At 46.7% G+C, this 21,942-nt stretch overlaps 1 protein-coding gene across 1 annotated transcript in view; it reads right to left on the bottom strand.

Moving 5' to 3' along the window:
- VPS53 (vacuolar protein sorting 53 homolog (S. cerevisiae)) overlaps positions 1-21,942 on the bottom strand; it is a 174,587-nt gene that overhangs the window by 83,743 nt on the left and 68,902 nt on the right. Inside the window, exons 6-9 of the mRNA XM_011999596.1 lie at positions 20,057-20,135; positions 16,281-16,424; positions 15,367-15,509; positions 11,717-11,858 (exon numbers count right to left, since the gene is read on the bottom strand). Of these exons, the coding sequence (XP_011854986.1) occupies positions 11,717-11,858; positions 15,367-15,509; positions 16,281-16,424; positions 20,057-20,135 (508 nt within the window). The remainder of the gene's footprint in view (positions 1-11,716; positions 11,859-15,366; positions 15,510-16,280; positions 16,425-20,056; positions 20,136-21,942) is intronic.

Raw genomic sequence — 21,942 nt, 5'->3', positions numbered from 1 at the left:
GAGGGAACGAAAGGAGTGAAGGGACACCCACTTTCTGGTCCAAGCAACTGCACAGCTGATAGTGCCTTAACTGAGATGGGGCATCCTCGTGTAGTGGCAAGGCACAGGCTCCGGATCTGACAGACCTGGGTTCGAGTCCAGGTTCCACCACCATGGGGTGTGCTGTTTAACTTCTAGCCTCAGTTCTCCTACCTGCAATGTGAAGGGACAGGAATACCCACCTCGTATGGCTGCCATGAGGATGGGATGAAGCGTGCGCGGCAGGAGTGAGCGCCACAGTCACGTGCCACACCATCATGTTTCCACCCATGACGGGCCATGGTACGACGGCGGTTCCACTACATTATACTGGAGTCAGACGATGGAGTAGGCCAGGGTCTGCAACCCCTGGGCCACCAGTCCACGGCCCATAAGGAAACCGAGCCACACATCACGAGGTGAGCAGCAGTGAGCGAGCATGACCGCCTGAGCTCCGCCTCCTGTCAGGTCTCAGGCAAACCCTGCTGTGAGCCGCTCATTGGAGGGGTCTGGGTTGTGCACTCCTTATGAGAATCTAATGCCTGATGATCTGAGGCAGAACAGTTTCATCTTGAAACCATCCCCCGACTCCCCACCCCTAACTCCCACCCCCAGCCCCACCTGTGGAAAAACTGTCTTCCACAAAACCAGTCCCTGGTGCCAAAAAGGCTGGGGGCAGCTGGAGTAGGGTATAGCAGGCACACTCTACGAGGTTTGCACAGTGATGAAACTAACGATGCATTTCTCACAACATATTCCTGCCGTTAAGCAATGCGTGACTGAATATACGCGGCAGCTTAACGTGCTGTTGGCCCAGAGGGCAAGGCTCAGCAAGGGGGAGCTGTCAGCGGTGGTTAATAGGGTGAGCCAGGACATGAGGCATAACCGTTGTGCTTCTCTCAATACAGCAGCTCACAGGAGAGAAAGACGTGGGCGCGCAGCGTTAAAAGTCTTGTCAAAAGAATTTCTGTTAACCACAAGTGGAACCTTGTCCCAACTATTGTGTCTCTTTGGGATCTCTCTAAGAAATGAAAGCAAAGGGCCCATCAACTTTGCACTTTCTAAGTGGAAAGGCACACTGAGCTGCTCCTTTCTTCCCCAGTCTGCAACCACGCACGTACCGCCCACCTCCCTGTGGACAAAAGTCCCAAAACCCTCAGGTGTGGATACGCATTCCCGCGGTTTGGGGGCTACATGACTGCTCGGATTAACTGCTAAGATGAAAGACAAGTCCTGGCAGGGAGCGATCACTGCATCACGCAGCCGTCTGCGCCGAGAGCCATACAGATCACGCTTCTCAGGCTTGCTCTGCAGCGGTCACGGGCCACAGAGAGTTACAACTGGGGGTTTAGATTGTCAGTGACTCAATGACATATTTCATGAACTCTGAGGCTGCTAAATAAAGCCAAAAATTTTCCAAGACGTGAATGACTTTCCAATTTTGAAAGAATTCATTCTTTTTGCTATGATGACAGTTGATTTCAAGCCGATACAGGAAAGCAAAATTCTTCATATAGCAAGTTAATTCCTACTGATTAAATCACAGGGGATTCCCAGCACCTTCAAAACAGTTCAGGCCACAGGACAGTCAGGCCGTCTAATTCCCTGTCAGGAAGGGAAAGTCTGGCTTCAGTCAGCTGTACACCCATATCTCATCTGCCTACACAAATCCCTGTGTGAGGCCCTAGCTCGACACGTCCAATTATCAAAGAAGGAACTCTGAAATTTAAGACTCTCTTCCTTTCCCTAGAGCAGAAAGCTTTCACTTGTGAGATGAAAGTTCCTCAATGTCTGCATTTCTCATGCCATAAATGCTTTACTCCAGCCCAATTCCTAATTTGTCCTTAAAGAGATAACTGGGGGGCTTTGGTTGACAGTCCAGATTGCAAGCCCGGGGTACACACACCCGGCGTCCACCATTTCTGGGGCCACGCTCTTGCTACCGCCATGTTCACTTACATTGTGACAGTTACGTGCAGATTTCTTTCTCCTACTAGATCCTAAGTGCCTTCCCGATTCAATTTCTCATCTTTTCCAAAGCCCTGTACAAAGAGGGAGCTTGAAAAGTATCTGTGGGTAAATGCTGATCAGATGAAAGGCCCTCAGTAGAATCCTCTTCAGAAACATGGGCAGCACTTTCTATGTTCTGTAAACAAAACCAAAAGCCTGTGCATGTGCGCAAGCACGCTTGCAGAAGAGTCAAAAATACACCCCAAAGTATTAAACAGTGTGGATGCCTCTAGGGGGAGGGATATACAGTAGTTAAGAAGAGATGTTTATTTAAAATATTTTTTTCTATTTGAGTTTTTAATAGGCATGTACAGCTCCTTTTTCTTTTTCTTTTTCTGAGACACAGCCTCACTCTTCCACCCAGGACGAAGTGCAGTGGTGCGGTCGCAGCTCACTGCAGTCTGGAACTCCTGGACTGAGGTGACTCTTGCACCTCAGCCTCCCGATAGCTGAGAATGCAGGTGCACACCACCATGCCCTGCTCATTAAAATTTTTTTTTTTGTAGAGACAGGGTCTTCGTGGCCCAGGCTGGTCTCAAACTCCTGGCCGTAGAGATCCGCCCACCTCGGCCTCCCAAAGGGCTTGGATTTTCGGCATGAGCCATTATGCCTGGCCCACTGCTCATTTTTTTTATAAAATTCAACATTTTAAAGTGATTTACTATTCAGTGGTTTCTGGACATTCACAAGGTTGTGCAACCATCACCACCAATTCCAGAACATTTTTCACCCCCAAAAGCAACCCCTACCCGTTCCTGGAAAGCTGTTACTTCCCAGTGTTCCCCTTCCCAGCCCCATCTGCCTCTATGGATTTGCCTCTTTGGATATTTCATGTAGATGGAATCATAAAATGTGTGACGTCTGTGTCTGGTTTCTTTCACTCGGCACGGTATGTTCAAGGTTCACCCAGCTTAGGGCACACATCAGCACTTCATTCCTTTTATGACTGAATAATATTCCACTGTACGGAGAATATTTGGTTTTTCCTTGTCTGTTGATGTTTCTACCTTTTGGCTATTGGGAGTAGTGCTGCCATGAACATTTGTGTAGGATGTACGAACATACGTTTTTAATTCCCTTGGGCATATACTTAGAAGTAGAAATGTGTAATTAAAAATAAAAGAATTCGGATTGCTTTGCTTTTTCTATTTGGCAGAGCTACCCCTCCATACTAGGCATGGCACATTAACACTGTGAGATGCACTGAAACAAGGAGGGACCACTTCTTCTCGATCTTAATTACATTTGGAAGAACAGAAAGGAAGATGAACAGAAAGAAGTTTAAAGCGGAGGCTGAAACCTGAAAATGCTCACAACTTCACCGGATAATTCCACTAGTGTCGTAAGAAAATAATCTCACTCCTTTGGGTAAGAGTCAGCGAAGAGGAGAGAAGAGAGAAGAGAAAAGACGAAAAACATAATCTCAAAAGTATATAAAATTAGTAGACAAAAATATTCATATAGCCCTATTTATAAAAGTGAGAAAAAACTAAGGGTCCTTTGAGAAAAGAATAATTGGGGAAATTACTGAGTATCTACAAAATAAACTCTTTCTGTGGTTGAGAAAGAACTTAAGCTGTGACATATGAAGCATATTTTCATATGTGTGTGTGAATTAACACAGAAATTAACTCAAAATAGATCAAAGATATAACCCAAAATGGATGGAAGATACAAATGTAGCAGCTGAAACTATAAAACTCTTAGGAGGAAACCTAGGTAAGTCTTTGTAGCCTTGGATTACGTAATAGTTTCTTGGATATGACACTAAAACACAAGCAAGAACAAAAAGATAATTAACCTTCATCAAAACTGAAATCCTGTGAAATGACTATCTAGAGAGTGAAAACAACCCACAGATGGGAGAAAACATTTGCAAATCATACGTCTGATATACGACAGAATATATAAAGAAGTTAGAAAGGCCGGGCACGGTGGCTCATGCCTATACTCCGAGCACTATGAAAGTGGTATTCACGCGGTGAAAACCTGCGCAGATACTCGCAGCGGTATTCACGCAGTGAAAAGGCGGAAACCACCCGAATGTCCACAGGCTGATGAAGAGACAACAGTATGTGCATCACCCACACAATGGTGCAGTATTCAGCCATCAAAATGCAGCGCTGACACACGCCACAACATGGGTAAGGCTTGCAGACACTGTCTAGAGGGAGGGAAGGCAGACACAAAAACCAGGCATTGTAGCATTTATGTGAAGTGTCCAGAACAGGCATCCATAAAGACAAAAGTCGATTCGTAATTGTCCAGGGCTGGGGAAAGAGAACTTGAAGGTCCTGCCTGCTAAGGAGGGATTTCCTCTGGGGTAACAGAAATGTTCTGGACTTGCACAGCTGGGATTGTGGCATCATCTTGTGAATATATGAAAACCAACTGAACTGTATATTTTAAACAATAAATTTCATGTGACATTTTGTGACATGAGTTACATCTCAATTTTAAAAACAAAATAAGCAGAGAAAAATGTATTTAAAGAATACAATTTCAACTGTGTAAAATGCATAGAAAGAATAGACCCAAATCCTCATCTCTGATTTGGATGACTTTTTTTCCCTGCTTCTCTATTCTCGCCTATACTTTCCAAATTTTCTATCCTGATCCTGTATTATTCTCTTCTCAGAAACAAAAGTTAATCGTCCCTCAGGATATTATTCAAATGGAAGAATACACTTCTTTAGCACCAGTAAAGTATCCATAAAATATTTTCCAACACTGAAGGGAGTGCATCAGGTGGGGGAAGCTGTCACTGTCAGAGACTGACATCCTCAAGCCGTGGCAGAGCTGGGAAACCCGCCCCCTTCCTCACACAGCCTCCCTCACACAGGTATTAAGCTGCCAGAAGGCCAAGGCGTAGAGTGAGACACGCCGGGCAGGCTTTCATGAGTCGTGAGCCTTTTACATACGCTCTTACGCTCAAATTGCATGGTTGACAATTATACCCATCTAGCTTCTGTCTTTACAACGTTAAGTATACATGTATATTAAAATGACCCCTATAAGCCAAAGAACAAGTCTCTTTCAAAAGGCAACGTATGCAATGGTCAAGAGGAAGGGAAATCCAGCTGCATAAAATGGGAAACTTTTTTATTTTATTTAAAAAAAAAAAAAAAAAACCTCCAGTGAAGCAGTTATAAAAACCTAATCCGATCTACTCTGCTTCCAGCAGAAGGCTGAATGTAATTTGTTCACCTTGAATCTAATCATCAAGTCACTAACGATGCATATGGATACAGTTACGTCATAGCCAGACATTCTCTTTTAATTTCAAGGCATTTTAATTTACAGACTATCTTGAATTCCTCCTAAAGGGTCAGAAGTTGAGGCAACTGGGAAAAGCACAGGCAGCTCACCTCCTCCGGTAATAGTCAGAGCACAGGACATCGTAAAACTGGTCAAGTACGGTAAAAGCAACAAACCCTGTCCCTGAGGCTCTTTCAGTCTAAAGTTCTATCAGACGTTGAAGTCACAGCTCTTGAAAAAGAGCAAAGGATGATGGGTCAGGAGGCGCTGAGCTGTGGTGGGTCTTCCTGGCGAGCTGACCACACCCTCAAGCTCATTCTCACTGTTTCACTGTCGCCAAGGACAGGAGAGGTCCTGACTGATACAGTGAGGGCGGCGGTGGGGGCAGCGTGGGGATGAGGTATGGCCTAGGGAGGGGCAGCAAGGGAGAGTCTCTGGACATTTTGGCTCCTTAGCTGACATCACCTGTTTCGTGGCACCTTTCTGAGGAATTCAGCAACTTCCTATAAAATTTGGCATATATCAAAAGGTATCAAGATATACCTTGGTTCACTTCATAATTTATTCTGGTATTTTGAAACAAAATGGTAGCCAACAAGGACTTTCCAAAGAGTGTATCCTGAAAGCGAGGTAGCATGGGGAAGGGACCAGGGGCCAGGGAGCAGCAAATCTCCAGGCAGGGCCCGCAGCAGCTAGACCGGGGGTCAGGACGGCTGGAACTCCCGGCCTTGCCCAGGCAGCCCCTTCCAGCTGCTTTGTGTTGGGAGCATGGTCGGTAGCCACGATTAATTCACCAGGGTCCCTGCCACTGAGGGTCGCAGAATAAAGGTGAAGAAGGTTGTGCAAGGCCCACAATGAGATGATGGTGGGGACCAGGCCCAGTGTGAACATCACCCAGAGTCACAGCCTTCGCGTCTCCTCACAGCAGAGCTGCAGTGAACCGATTCCTCGAGGCCCGGCCCACCTGGATGAAGTGGCCACAGGGCTTCTGTTGCCTCCTAGAAACTTATCTTTAAGAGAAAATCCTTGAAGGATATCAGACAGCCCTTGTCAGGATTTGGAATGCAGAATATCCACCAGGTCGTGATACTTGACACAAACAACAGGGTCTGGAGGACGAGGTTGAATTAAAGAAGTTGAAGGGTTTAGAGGGGTCTGTGGCGAGGAGAGCTGACAGCTGACTCCATAGAGAGGGAAAGAAAGAACTCACGGTACTCATCGGGCTCTCCCGGCTACGGATTTATAACCCGACACTCTGCAAACTTGATAGGAGACGAGAGCAACTGAACAACGAAGAGGGGATGCCTTACAGACCGGTTCTGCCAAAACATTTCAAATATGAACACCAAAAAGGAAGGAGCTGGGGGAAAAGGCTCAAGTGCTCCTAGCTGACCCCTGACCACCACCCCAGAGCACCGCCTCGGCCAGGAGACACCGGGCTCCGGTTCAGGAGCTGGGCTCTGGCTGAGCGAGTTCAGGCCTGAGCCACCAGTACCCCCAGCCCTGTCCTCCCAGGACAGAAGGTGGCTGACAGTTGGCCAACTGCCGCTCTGACAGGCCTGTACCTGTGTTTTTCAATACAGCATTGTCTTTGCGAACTTGAGTAAGCTCCTTCAGTTTTTCACGGTCTCTACGTGGTTACCCTGTTCAGCAGCCTCAGCCTGTCCGGGAGGGCCTTCCCTGCCCTCATTCCCTGCCCTCGTTCCCCGCCCTCGTTCCCCGCCCTCGTTCCCTTAGCACTTTTGGCCTTTGGGGGATTTTTCCTCAGACAGGTCCTGGGACAGACCCAGGTTCACAGGCTACCCTGGTCCTCGGATACAACAGGGCCATTTGTTCCTCCATGGTCCTATAGCTCCCTAAATGTAAAAGAAAAATCACCAGGACGTAGGGCCCAGCCAGAGAGGGTGAAGAATGGCTCAAAACAAGGGCTTGGCAAGAACGTCATTCAAGCATCCTTCACTGGGACCTATTTCCCATCCGGTTATCTGGATTACCAGCTCACAGAGCCTGTCCTGACGCTCTCCGGACCCTGCCCAGCCAGAGGCTACTGGAGCTCAGGGGGCTACTCCCAGGTGGGGCCTGTGCTCAATGCTGAAACCTCATGCTTGTCCCCGGCAGACCTCTGTAGGGCTGAATCCAGTGCCGCACATATCTGTGCTTGAAACCAGGCAGAAGCATGGCTTGGGAAGGTCCGAGAGGAGAGCCAGCAAGAGGAAATCAGGAGGTTGCTAAAGCCAACCTTGTACTTCTCAGGAGAAACGCACGATTCCTTCAGTGGGATCTCTGTTCCCTACTTCCTTATCTTTTTCTTTTTTTTTTTTTTTGAGATGGTCTCACTTTGTCACCCAGGTTGAAGTGCAGTAGTGCAATCTCAATTCATTGCAACCTCTGCCTCCTGGGCTAAAGCGATCCTCCTGTCTCAGCCTCTCGGGTAGCTAGGACTATAGGGGTACACCATCATGCCCTGCTAAAATTTGCCAGGTAGCTGGGACTACAGGCATGCACCACCACACCCCGCTAGTATTTCCCGGGTAGCTGGGACTACGGGCGTGCACCACCATGCCCCGCTAATACTTCCTTTTCTGACCTGCACTTTCTTTAAGGCTATTTTCATCTGGTTTGTGACCGTTTTCCCCCTTGTTACTAAAAAGAAATCAATATTGAACATTAGTCAGCAAGCAGAGAAGTATACATATTTTTGATGTGCCAACTAGGAAGAAAGAGTGTTTTGTGGTTTCAGTTGCATTTTATTTTAACAAAGTCATGAGTGAGCCCACGTAGGCAGGACCTTGTGGTCTGGCCTCAAAACTGGGTTGCTGCCACCACCACTCTGCAGCCCATTGCCTGAAAGACCAGCCCGATTCACCTGCTCCACCTACTCTGAGGCTGGCCTCGTGGGACAGAGAGAGAATTCCACTGAAGTCTCAGGGTTTTAGGACCAGAAGGGTAGGAGCTAGAGAAGGTGACAGAGGTGAAGGGGGAACAAGTGAGTGGGACTCCAGGTCCAAGTCCCAGCCTGGCCCCTGCTTCAATCACAGTAGCTCAGTTCCATGTTTTTACACATTAGCTCCGTGGCCTAGGGTAAGTTTCAAATGAGTATAGCACCTACTTCCTATGGCTGATGAAGCAGAGTGACTGACTGTAGGTAAACACACCTAGTATAGTGTGGGTCACCAAGTGGATGTTCAAAGCACGGTAGCTATTGTGTTTGGATTCCACATTTGATTTTTTTTTTTTTTTTTTTTGAGATGGAGTCTCGCCCTGTCGCCCAGGCTGGAATGCAGTGGTGCAATCTTGGCAGGCACCCACCACCACACCTGGCTAATTTTTTGTAGTTTTAGTCGTGATAGCCACGCTGCTCTCAAACTCCTGACCATAAGTGATCTTCCCACCTCAGCTTCTCAAAGTGCTGGGATTATAGGCATGAGCCACCGCACCCAGCCTTTACATTAGATTTTGTTACAAGAAAGGATCTGGAAATCACTGATTTGGCCCATCTCTCTCATTTTAAAACAATTGAAAAATAACGTTGTTAAAGTACATATAAAGTATGTAAATGCATTTGTATAAGAAAATTTCCAAAAAACTATACCAGAGTAAATGGAAAAAAATATTTCTTTGCTTCTCTACCTACTCTCACTCCAACTTTCTTCCTGAGAGACATCCACTGTTACCATTTCCAGACCTCTTTCTTACACATTTACGCACATAAATATGCTTTTTACTTTTTCCATAAAAGACATTATACCTCCCAAAGTGCTGGGATGACAGGCATGAGCTGCCGTATCCGGCCCCCATTCCACCACTTTTAAACTGTGTGTAGCATCTCACGGCATGGATGCACCGTAATTTATTTAACCATTCTTCAATAATAAACATTACAGACATATCCAAGTCTTTTGCTTTTAAGGCTGAGTTCACCTCTTTCTTTGTGCATCTTCCCCTACATGTACGGATTTTTTTAGACTTCTGGTTTAGATGTAACATTGTTGTTTGATAGGACACGCATATTTACATTTCTGAAAGTTCTGATAATGACAATTTATGCACCAAAAAGGTATCAAGCTGTATACTAGCACTAAAATCCTGTACTGTTAGTCTTGTAATTTTTTTCTTTTTGTAAACCTGATGTAGGAAAAATATCCTGTTTTCTTTTTTTTCATGTTTATTAGCCAACTGAATTTCTTCAGTGAATCGTCTGTTTGACTCTGTATTCATTTTTCAAATGGGTTACTTGTCTTTTCCTTACTGATTTTTAGGAGTTCTTTAAATGTGCTAGATATTAATCGTTTGTGTCATACAGCTTAAACTGTTTTTTTATTTTTTTAAATTTTATTTATTTATTTATTTATTTTTTAAGACGGAGTCTCGCTCTGTCGCCCAGGCTGGAGTGCAGTGGCCGGATCTCGGCTCACTGCAAGCTCCGCCTCCCGGGTTCACGCCATTCTCCTGCCTAGCCTCCCAAGTAGCTGAGACTACAGGCGCCCGCCACCCCACAGGCGCCCGCCACCTCGCCCGGCTAGTTTTTTGTATTTTTTAGTAGAGATGGGGTTTCACCGTGTTAGCCAGGATGGTCTCCGATCTCCTGACCTCGTGATCCGCCCGTCTCGGCCTCCCAAAGTGCTGGGATTACAGGCTTGAGCCACCATGCCCAGCCAGCTTAAACTGTTTTTTAATCCCTTGATTGTTTCTGGTCTCTTTTTCCAAAAGAATTTTGTTCTCTTTATGTTGTCAAACCTTTCAGCACTTTTCTTCATGGCTTTTGGGTTTTATGTCTTATGTAGTCTCACTAATATTCTGTTATTAAATGATAGGCGGGCATGGTAGCTCACACCTGGAATCCCAGCACTTTGGGAGGCCAAGGTGGTGGGCAGATCACCTGAGGTCAGGAGTTTGAGACCAGCCTGATCAACATGGTGAAACCCCCTCTCTACTGAAAATACAAAAATCAGCCAGGTGTGGTGGCACGCACCTGTAATCCCAGCTACCTGGGAGGCTGAGGCAGGAGAATCGCTTGAACCCAGGAGGCGGAGGTTGCAGTGAGCCGAGATCACCCCACTGCACTCCAGCCTGGGTGACAGAGCAAGACTCTGTCTAAAAAACAAAATGATAAATAAATACATAAATAAATAAATAAATAAAGGATAGTCCTTTCTTCTCATTTAACAGGGAAGGCAGTTCACTGCGTTACAGTGGAATCGGGATTAGGCCACGCATCTTCTCTCTCGACTGCAGGTCCAAGGACTTTTCTACTAAATCACATTGCTTCTCTATTGTTACCAGCAGTTAAAAAAACCCAAAATCTAACTTAAAAGAAAATTCAAAGGTATGATTCTCTCAACGTGGATATCTTCTTCCCTCCCTCCTTTCTTCTTTCCCTTTCCATTCCTGCCTGCATGGGTTCTGTGTATACTCTGCACGACTCGAGGAGACAGATGAGCCAGCTACAATTCCTGCATTCAAGGAGCTCAATGTCTACGCATATGTAATGATGCAAACAGAAATGACCATAGAACATAGTCACTTGGTTTCCCAGTGGATAGCAAATCTGAAGATAGCATATTGATGTGTTAGCAGGGAGTCTGGACCTCCAAAAAGAGGTTTACTCCTTTCTCTTTCTTTATTTTAGTGATAGGGTGTCACTCTGTCACCAACCATAGCTCACTGCAGCCTCAACTCCTGGGCTGAAGTGATCCTCCTGCCTCAGCCTCCCAAGTCACTGGAACTAAGGGGTGCACCCGACTAATTTTTTTTTTTTTTTAAATGTTTTGTAGCAGTGAGGTCTCGCTATGTTGCCCAGGCTGGTCTCGAACTCCTGGTCTCAAGCAATCCCGCCTCGGCCTGCCAAAGTGCTGGGATTACCGGTGTGAGTCACTGCATCGAGCCAAAAAGAAGAGGTTTCCAGAGAGAAAATTTGGACTTGGTCTTTGACTACACAGAGACAAACATTTAACCGGCAGTACTACGTTCCACCTTTCCAATGGAGGCGTGTAGTCCCCAGGCCTGTATACCTGGCTTTGGGGTTTACAGAGACTCATTGACCTAGTTTGCTCACCAGAGATGTTAAAAGGTAAACCTTAAAGTAAAAACATATCCTAATTGTAACCAAATCTGACAGCTGATAAAGTAATAAGGTATTTGTGACCGAGTAAGGCCTCTGACTCACAAAATTACTTGTCGGTAAAACGGGATCAATACTTAGGAAAAATGATGACAGGGCATTCTAGAAACATGAGGTACTGCATCACAGACAAATGATAAATCCACACAGAGTGCTCTCTATCATCACTGTTCCCAGCAGCTCAGAGAAATCACGGCAGTGAGGGAGTAAGCACTGAAGCCACTGGACAGAGTCACCACACAGTGAACACTGAATCCCAACCACCCAACCCCCTGACTTCACATGGCAGCCCCCTAGGGAAGGTCTTACCTGGCTCCCATCGGTCAGGGTGCAGCCAGAGAAGCGTTTTGCGAGAAACCCCTCAAAGTTAGTTGTTCTTTGAATAGCAAAAAGCAGCAATTTCACTTCAATTTCCTTCGCTCTGGTACGCATAATCTTGGCAAGTTCTGTCCTTCAAAACAAAGAGATAAGAATACTATCAAACAAACTGCTCATTCATTCAAGAGAAGACAAAGTAAATGGCCTTAACTTATATTCAGGAAAAAAAAAAGTACGCAGTCATTTCAAACCCTGAGGTCTGTTACCAGCTTAGTCTAAAATCTAGAGAGTAGAAATACATGCTCTAAACAAGAATTTTAAGGTGAAATTATCCACCAGGCAAAAAAATCAGGGGTTATGGATTTTATATATATATTATTTGTTTGTTTGTTTTTGAGATGGAGTCTCCCTCTGTCACCCAGGCTGGAGTGCAGTGGTGCGATCACTGCAACCTCCACCTCCTGGGTTCAAATGATTCTTTTTTTCTGTATTTTTAGTAGAGATGGGGTTTCACCATGTTGGCCAGGCTGGTCTCAAACTCCTGATCTCAGGCGATCTGCCCGCCTCGGCCTCCCAAAGTGCTGGGATGACAGGCGGGAGCCACCAGTAATTTGTTTTCACGGTTACTACATTGCCTGTATCTTTGAACTGTTGAAGAATTGGATAATAATACATACGGAGCACCTAGTTTTTTATTAGTGTATATATCCTATATAATTTCACAAGTCATTAATTACTGAATTATAAACCCCTGTCTCTTTCTAAGGGCCCAGTAATCATCTCTTCAACTGGACGGCGTAAGTCCTGGAAACATGCCAGGGACAGGATCGCCGCGGCAAAAGTGACAAGTACGCTTAGCTGGTCCCTGCCCGAGACGCGCCGGTGCAGCTCACTCAGACGTTCCGTCTCAGACGCTCAGTTGCTGGTGAACAGGGACGTGCGAGTTCTTAGTAAGGACTAAGCTATCATCTTCCCACACAAATCAATGATGAAATCAAACAAAGAGTCTCTGAGTTTATTTAAGAATGATGTATCTGTAGGATTTTAGCCAAAATTCTAACAATAGAAACTTGGCAGCAACACTGCCATTAGCCAAGACAACAATGGCAGGTACTGGCGCTCACAGAGACGTGCTGGCTCTGGCACACGTCCAGTCTCTCCCAGGCTCCATTTCTCACTGAGCCGGTTTGCACGTCTGCTGAACTGTACGCTAAAAGGAATGAGCTAACAGTTTCTCAAGGAACTCACTCTTTATTTTATTAACTGGGATTTAGAAGGTGACAATCTCAACTGATCTCAAACCAAGGCTAAAAGGTTCTCTAAATCTACAGGAGTCAATGCGTTTCTTTTTCTTTCTTTCTTTTCTTTTCCTTTTTCCCTTCCACTCTCCCTCCCTCCCTTCCTTCCTCACTTCCTTCCTTCTCTCACTCGCTCTCTCTCTCTCTTTTTTTTTTTGAGACAGCGTCTCCCTCTGTCACCCAGGGCTGGAGTGCAATGGCACGATCATGGCCTACTGCAGCCTCGACCTCCGGGACTCAAGCAATCCTCCCACCTCAGCCTCTCTAGTAGCTGGGATTACAGGTGCTTGCCACCATGACCAGCTAATTTTTGCATTTTTTGTAGAGATGGGGTTTTGCCATGTTGCCCAGGCTTATCTCAAACTCCTAGGCTCACATGATCCACCTGCCTTGGCCTCCCGAAGTGCTAGGATTATAGGCATAAACCACTAAGCTTGGCCCAACGTGTTTCTTAGAACAACAGCCACATAGAATGGAGCTGTGTGCATCTGCAGTTGCAGCTACTTGGATGGCTGAAGCAGGAGGGCTGCCTGAGCCCAGGAGTTCAAGGCTGGGGTGTGCTATCACCATGCCTGTGAATAGCCACTGTACTCCAGCCTGGGCAACACCGCAAGACTCCCATCTCTTAAAACAACAACAAAAAAGCCACACAGAATGAACACCAAGCGTGAACACTACCATGAACTACGGACTATCACCCTGGGTGATGATGATGTGTCTGTGTAGCTTCATCTGCTGTGACACATCTGCTGTATATGTGTCAGCATATACTTCCTCTGGTGGAAGGTGCTGACCATGGGGAGACTATGCACGTGGGGCAGGGAGCACCTGGGAACTCTCTGTATCTTCTGCTCAATTCTGCTGGGAACCTCAAACTGCTCTAAAAAATGAAATCTATTTTAAGAAAAGCCAATATCCCTTAAAACACTTTTCCCCCACGATGTGTTTAAAACATGTAATTTGACTATACCTTCCATGATTTTAACAAAAAGACCACCATGAATTCTGGGAAGGTGGCTGAGTTATGCTTAAATATGGGCTTTTTTTTCTCTTTTTCACCTGGCTTTAGATATAACTGTGTACCACTGGGGAAAAATATATAACTAATATGAACCAGTTACCAACACTGTTGTAGTGTAGCTGCAAACAAAGAATTAAAAGGAGTTCAAGACCAGCCTGAACAACATAGCAAACTCTTGTCTCTACAAAAAATACACACACAAAAATTAGCCGGTGTGGTGGCACACACCTGCAATCTCAGCTACTCCGGAGGCTGAGGTGGGAGAATCACTTGAGCCGGGGAGGTCAAGGCTGCCGTGAGCCGTGATCACACCACTACACTCCAGTCTGGGTGACAGAGTGAGACCCCGTCTCAAAAAAAAAAAAAAAAAAAGTCTGACTCTGGCTTTAGCTTTGTCATAGATATACTGATTTAACCTTCCTGGGCTTTAGTTTTTTTAATATAAACAGACTACCTGTCCTTGGGCTACACACATGGATAATGTAGAGAGGATGAACGAAAGAAGGTCTTTAAAATGCTTGGAAAGCTCAGATGCCGGCCAGGTGCAGTGGCTCATGCCTGTAATCCCAGCACTTTGGGAGGCCGAGATGGGCGGGCAGATCACCTGAGGTCAGGACTTCAAGACCAGCCTGGCCAACATGGTGAAACCCCGTCTCTACTAAAAATACAAAAATTAGCCAGGTGTGGTTACACATACCTGTAATCCTTGCTACCTGGGAGACTGAGGCATGAGAATCACTTGAACCCACTAAACGGAGGTTGCAGTGAGCTGGGACTGTACCACTGCGGCACTCCAGCCTAGGTGACAGAGTGAGACTCTGTCTCAAAATAAAAGCTGTAACTATCCAGAGGCTACACACACCGTACTGGGAGTGGGAAATTCACTCAACACAAGCTTCCTCAGTGTCTGCTATGTCATTAAAGTAGATACTGCCCTGTCTCTATGGAACTATCTATCTAGCAAGTCAGAAAATAAAAACGATGATGGGACACACACACAGCACACTGACATACGCGGTATCGACTGGGGAAAACGTGGGGTAGAGGAATCGCTGTAAGTCAAGCTGGTTGACAAGCCTTGAGTTGGTGGAGAAGGTAGAGACTGCTTGAGGCAAGAACTACACCAAGGAACGTCCCAGAGCAAAGACGGGGGCAGAGGGAGCAGCCAGTGGGGCCACTGTTGGGTACGAGGATGGCATCAATCATCTGGTGAGGTCTGGAGGTGGCACCAAATCCACAGGACAACGTGGAACCACTAGAGACTGGGGAACTGATGGTGAAACTTCGACGAACAGCAAAACCAGTAGAGAACTGGCACCTACCTTGTCACGTGGCAAAACTCCACCGCAATCCTCTCAGCCATGCACCACTCACGTGGAAACATGCGGCCGTATTTCTCCTCATAGTCCACAAGCTGGCGTTTTATCCAGGCGTAGCGTCTGTCGATTTTGTCCAGCCAGGCAACCTGGTGAAGGTGAAGATCAAAAACCACCCCAGTGGTTAGAAGTAGAACTGGCAGTTTAAGGAAACAAGCAAAAACACAGAGCCAAGCAAAACGGAACCAACCTCCGTATTTCTCATGGTTTTAAAGAATCTAGGCCACGTTTTTTACTTGATTTTTTACTTAAAAATCCAGAGGTTTTTGGCTCAGAACAGTGATGCAGGCCTACAATTCCAGCACTTTGGGAGGCCAGGGCAGGCGGATCACCTGAGGTCAGGAGTTCGAGACCAGCCTGACCAACATGGAGAAACCCCGTCCCTACTAAAAAATACAAAAATCAGCCAGGTGTGACGGGCGCCTGTAATCCCAGCTGCTTGGGAGGGGGAGGCAGGAGAATCGCTTGAACCCAGGAGGCGGAGGTTGCAGTGAGCTGAGATCGTACCACTGCACTCCAGCCTGGGCAACAAGAGCAAAACTCCGTCTCACAAAAAAAAAAAAAAAAAAAAAATCCAGAGGTTTTTAACCTGGGGTCCATGATTGGCCTTCAGGGGTCTATACATTTCCAGAAACTATAAGCAGAATTTTATGCACAGGTGCATGCTTCTGAATTTCTCCAAAGGGTCAGTGACCTCAAAAGACTTAAGAACTATAAAGCCAGCCCCTAGGACTCACAGCTCAACAATCAACACTAGAATACAGTCACACTAAAAGGAAGTCTAAATCAGCAGGCTTGACAGCATTCATTTTTCAATAAAATTCAAAGGTTACATCTGATCTCATTTGGTCAATACTTACATCTTGGTTTTCTTGAAAAAGTACTAGATACTCTGACAGATGCTGTTTAATGAACTTTTTGATGATTTCCTGTTTGATCCTGGGGTCTAGAATATTAGCAACCAGACATGCATCTCGTAGAACATTGCTGGGTCCTCCGGGTCTCTGGTAAAACAAACAACATGTACCAGATTAAAAGCCAGAAACCACCTTTAAACCTCACGGATTCTCACAGCCGCTACTTCTTGTCTCTACGCATGGTGAGTCTTCCCCTGCTCCTTTACGCTCATTCTTTCCACTGTGGATGGACCCGTCAGTTGCCTGCTGTTCCTCGAGGACGCAATCCTTACACTCGTTTTACAGCAAGAGACACGAAAACTACCCTGTGAATCTGCAATGAGATCTTTTGGGAAACAGGCAGTAATGATCACGGGAAATTTGACTTTCTGCAAACCATAACTAAAAGAGACCTAAGAGTTCGAACACCACTGTGGTCTCTGACGTCAGAAGACACCACTGAAGAGGCCGAAGAGTGGGGATGCCACCGGCCTCTCTCCCAAGAGTGGGGATGCCACCGGCCTCTCTCCCAAGAGTGGGGATGCCACCGGCCTCTCTCCTCAGAGTGGGGATGCCACCGGCCTCTCTCCCAAGAGTGGGGATGCCACCGGCCTCTCTCCTCAGAGTGGGGATGCCACCGGCCTCTCTCCTCAGAGTGGGATGCCACCGGCCTCTCTCCTCAGAGTGGGAATGTCACCGGCCTCTCTCCTCAGAGTGGGGATGCCACCGGCCTCTCTCCTCAGAGTGGGGATGCCACCGGCCTCTCTCCTCAGAGTGGGGATGCCACCGGCCTCTCTCCTCAGAGTGGGAATGTCACTGGCCTCTCTCCTCAGAGTGGGGATGCCACCGGCCTCTCTCCCAAGAGTGGGGATGCCACCGGCCTCTCTCCACATGTGCCACTTTTCCCTGACTCCAATCTCTGGGATTCCTGTTCTTAAAGTGCCATGTTTTTGCAAATAGTGTGGTCGCCTTTAACACATGAAACCAGGTTCCGCCGTGACACGTGCTCCACGACAGTGAACCACCCAGAAAGGCAGCCAAAGAGAAAACCCCATGATACTGGCCTGAATGGACACTGGAAAGGGAACGGGGGCTGGACTGACACATCATGATGGGAAGGTCTTTGTGACCCAAGTTTTGCTCAGACTAGTCACTGAGTGAACGTGCCGGCTAAGTAGACCACAGTGAAAAGAACACTTGGAATCTGCTCCTGGCTTGGCTAAAAAGCCGTGCATGCAGCTTCGACGCACTTACTCGGCCTCACCGGAAAAACAATCGACTCTAGGTGATGAGTAAGGTTCTTCTAAATCTTTATTTTATTTTTTGTCAACTCTTTCCAATTCCATCCATCTCAACTGAAGCTCCACTGCTTCCAAAGTGTGATATAAGCTGCCTGGGACCTAAATTGTTAAAAAGTTGACTTACTCCATGCTGAGTAGCTTTTATGTCATCCGCTGAACACCCTAACTTCTCAATTCTCGCTTCAGGATGAAAGTGACCCCATAGAGAAGTCACAGAGGCCAAAACCTATGGGTTTGTGTGTTCAGATTTTTCATTTACAAAGAGTTTACTAGGTTGCGTTGGAAAAATTTTTTTAAATCTTAATTTCCATTTATTTTTTAAAATCTTAATTCCCGTTTGTGAAATAGAAATAGTAACACAGGGCCTTTAAATAAAGCCCATAGTCTTTAAAAAGGAAAAAAGAAAACTAGGTCAGGCGCGGTGGCTCACGCCTGTAATCCCAGCACTTTGGGAGGCTGAGGTGGGCCGATCATGAGGTCAGGAGATTGAGACCCATCCAGGTTAACACGGTGAAACCCCGTCTCTACTAAAAAGAAATACAAAAAATGAGCCGGGCGTGGTGGCGAGCACCTGTAGTCCCAGCTACTCGGGAGTCTGAGGCAACAGAATGGCGTGAACCTGGAAGGTGGAGCTTGCAGTGAGCCGAGATCGCGCCACTGCACTCCAGCCTGGGCGACAGAGCGAGACTCCAAGACTCCATCTCAAAAAAAGAAAACAAAAACAAAAACAAAACCACACACACAAACATGAAGTCGCCACGCGAGAGAAAAGGGAGGCACGCCGTTAGAACCATTTTAATTTCATCTGCCCAGTGGTATCTGGGAAAAAAGATATAAAGTAGGTCTCTTCTAAATAATAAAGATGGGCTTCATCTACATCTTCCTGAAATTTCTAGAAGCTGAAATGGGTGGCCGGGCACGGTGGCTCATGCCTGTAATCCCAGCACTTTGGGAGGCCGAGGCAGGCTGATCACCTGAGGTTGGGAGTTCGAGATCAGCCTGGCCAACACGCAGAAACCCCGTCTCTACTAAAAATACAAAATTAGCCAGGCATGGTGGCAGGTGCCTGTAATCCCAGCTACTCGGGAGGCTGAGTCAGGAGAACTGCTTGAACCCAGGGGCGGAGGTTGCAGTGGGCTAAGATGGCACCATTGTACTCCAGCCTGGGCCGAAGAGTGAAACTCCATCAAAAAAACAAAACAAAAAAAACAACCCTAAAATGGGCAGCTGAGTACACGTGAAGCTAACCTTGTCCTAAGAAGCGCCCAGTGCTTCTCAAGAGCGAATATCCCTACAATCCTTTTTTACTTCTTTGGCCTTCATTTTCCTCATGTAATAAATAGGACTAATGGCTTTCTAATATCTACTCCCCCCCTGCAGTTACATCAGATGACTAAGGAATATCAGGTTCTCCAAGAAAAGTGCTTTACAAATAAGCATCTGATTACTAGCAGACAGCCATAAAATGTGAAGACATTAATATCAGGAGCGGAATTCCTATAGAAAGCGATGGGCAAAAGCTGGGGCCGCTACTCCCAATTACTTCCTACGTTTCTTTTATGGAACACAAAGAAAAAATAATTAAGATATTTCCAGTTATTGAATTACAGAGCAGACGCCGGAAATGTTCCTTGGATCAATAATGTCCCCATCTCCACCCACAGAGTAGGGTCAGGCTCCTTGCCCCTGAATGCTTCAGTATATTCCTGCCTTGAACAATTCTTTCTCTTGAAATAGCTCAAATAATAGAGAAAAGGGCTTGTATGGTTCTTTCCTGTCCGACACACGCTAGGTATAAAGACGGCATCTGCTACAGCTGGAAGGGTGGAGCTAAAAGCAGTTCCCCAAGCAGGATGACTGCCGAGCGGGAGAAAGCTTGTTACATGAGAAGTGCAACCAGCAGCTCCCACGTGAAATGCTGTGGGCTTTGCAGACACAACACAAACAGCTCTGCTACCAGAGCGCTCGAGGGCATTAATTCCGAAGAGCAGGCTTACGGTCGGTCACAGTGAGGCTCCTCACTGTGTCACTCCGAGAGTCACATAAGCCGGTGGGTGCTCCGCCCAGTTGTCTTTTCACCAAACCAAAACCAGTAAGTTACGTAACAATCCTAAAAACACTGCGGTATGAGGATTTTTTTAAAATACAGCCATGAGAAAAAAGGAATTGACAGGGCAGACAAGATAGAAGGTTTGACCTACATTAAATTAAGCCCAAACAAATCCTCCCTTTCTGAGGCTGGAAGGAAACAGAGGAGGAACTGCCACCACCTTGGGACATTTAAAATCCAGGATGGTCTCGTTACCCTGAGCCTGCAGCAGACGGATCTGCAGCTGCCAGCGGGCACGACAGGAATGACAACCGCGTGGTGACCGGGGTGGGCATCAGCTCGGCAAGGATGCCGGTCATCTCTAAAGACGGGGAAACGCAGAGCAGTACCTTGGTGCCCTGGGAAGGAAACGCTTCTTCAAAATCGGCCAGGATTTGCTGTCCTAACTCAGTCTGCGCAGCCTTCACTCTGTGAGGAAGAGAGAACACGTCATCACCTGGCATAATATCCTTACGTCACTACACACCGATCCACAGGGTCAAAAGGGCTGAAAGTCTTTCCAGAAAGGCCAGGAAGGGTCCAGAGACGTCCACGAGGTGAGAGGTCACACACTAGTTAAGTGGCAGGTTGACGAGCAGGACCTAGGCACCCAAGGTATTCTCAGGGTGAATCTTCTACATCCCCAAAATTCTTCTAGGCCAACCCTTTCCTTGAGGTCATATGTGTTAATCTTTACACAGTTCCACTGGGGGGTAGTTGTGCTGTGGGAAAATGTTACAGAATCACATCGGCATCAAATATAAATCTAGTCAGGCACAGTGGCTCACGTCTGGAATCCCAGCATGCGGGAGGCTGACGTGAGAGGGTCGCTTGAGGCCAGGATTTCAAGACCAGCCTGGGCAACATTAGAGAGATCCAGTCTCTACAAAAAAACAAACTAAAATAAAAATTACCCAGGTGTGGTGGCACACACCTGTACTCGGGAGGCTGTGGCGGGAGGATCTCTTGAGCCCAGGACTTTGAGGATACACAGAGCTATGATCACACCACAGCACTCCAGCCTGGGTGACAGCGAGACCTTGGCTCTCTAACAAAACACTAACAAACAACAACAAATAAATCCATTTTGGATTACTGGCATAACTGCTGTCCTACTCCTGGAGTACAGAATGGGAAGAGGGCTCCACAGTGTTTTAGGGTGTTTTGTAAAAAGTTATTATGGGTATATAATCATCATATATACATTTATAGGGTACCTGTGAAGTTTTGATACAGGCATATGATGTATAATGATCAAATCAGGGTAACTGGGGTATCCACCACCCCAAGTTGTTACTTCTCTGTGTCAGGAACATTCCAATTCCAATCTTTTAGTCATTTTTAAGTATACAATAAATTATTAACTGTAGTCGCCCCACTGTTCTACCAAACACTAGATCTGATCGTTCTAACTCTATTTTTGTACCCATTAGCCGTCCCACTTTCTCCCCACCTCCCTGCTACGCTCCCAGCCTCTGGGACCCATCGTTCTACTCTCTATCTCCATGAGTTCAGCTCTGAAAATGTGCAGCTCCCACATACGAGTGAGGACGTGAGGAGTTTGTCTTCCTGGGTCTGGGTGATTTCATCTCACATCAAGTCCGGTTCCATCCATGTAGTTGTAGTGTTTTGAGTTTCTTGTTAATCCAGAAACCAACAAGCTCATAAGTTTTTAAACAAATGAATAAAGAGAACGTCTTCTATAGTAAAAACAAAAAGATACAAGTGACAAAATGAACTGCTAAAGGAAAGTGAGGGCCACTGAATGATGATTTAAGTTCAGAAGTTTGTGAATATGAAAATGGAACAGCAAGGAAAACCAGTTAGAAAGGGGAGGCCGGTACTCAACAGTGGCTGCGAGTGTACTAGGAGCTCAAGAATCACGTGTGGACTTGAATGCAAGGGCAGAAAGGAGAAGCGGCTAGGACGGAAAGCAGCTGTGGATCGCGCCCTGCGATCAATCACGCCCCGCCATCGATCACACCCCCACAATCGATCACGCCCCCGCCATCAATCACGCACCCCAATCGATCACGCCCCACCATCGATCACGCCCCCACAATCAATCGTGCCCCCGCCATCGATCACGCCCCCGCCATCGATCACGCCCCCACAATCGATCACGCCTCCACAATCGATCACGCCCCCACAATCGATCGTGCCCCGCCATCGATCATGCACCCCAATTGATCACGCCCCTGCCATCGATCACGCCCCCACAATCGATCACGCCCCC

This window comes from Mandrillus leucophaeus, unplaced genomic scaffold (genome assembly GCF_000951045.1).
Source record: "Mandrillus leucophaeus isolate KB7577 unplaced genomic scaffold, Mleu.le_1.0 Scaffold6, whole genome shotgun sequence".
Classification (NCBI taxonomy): Eukaryota; Metazoa; Chordata; class Mammalia; order Primates; family Cercopithecidae; genus Mandrillus; species Mandrillus leucophaeus.
This window is presented reverse-complemented; position numbering and strand designations above follow the sequence as displayed.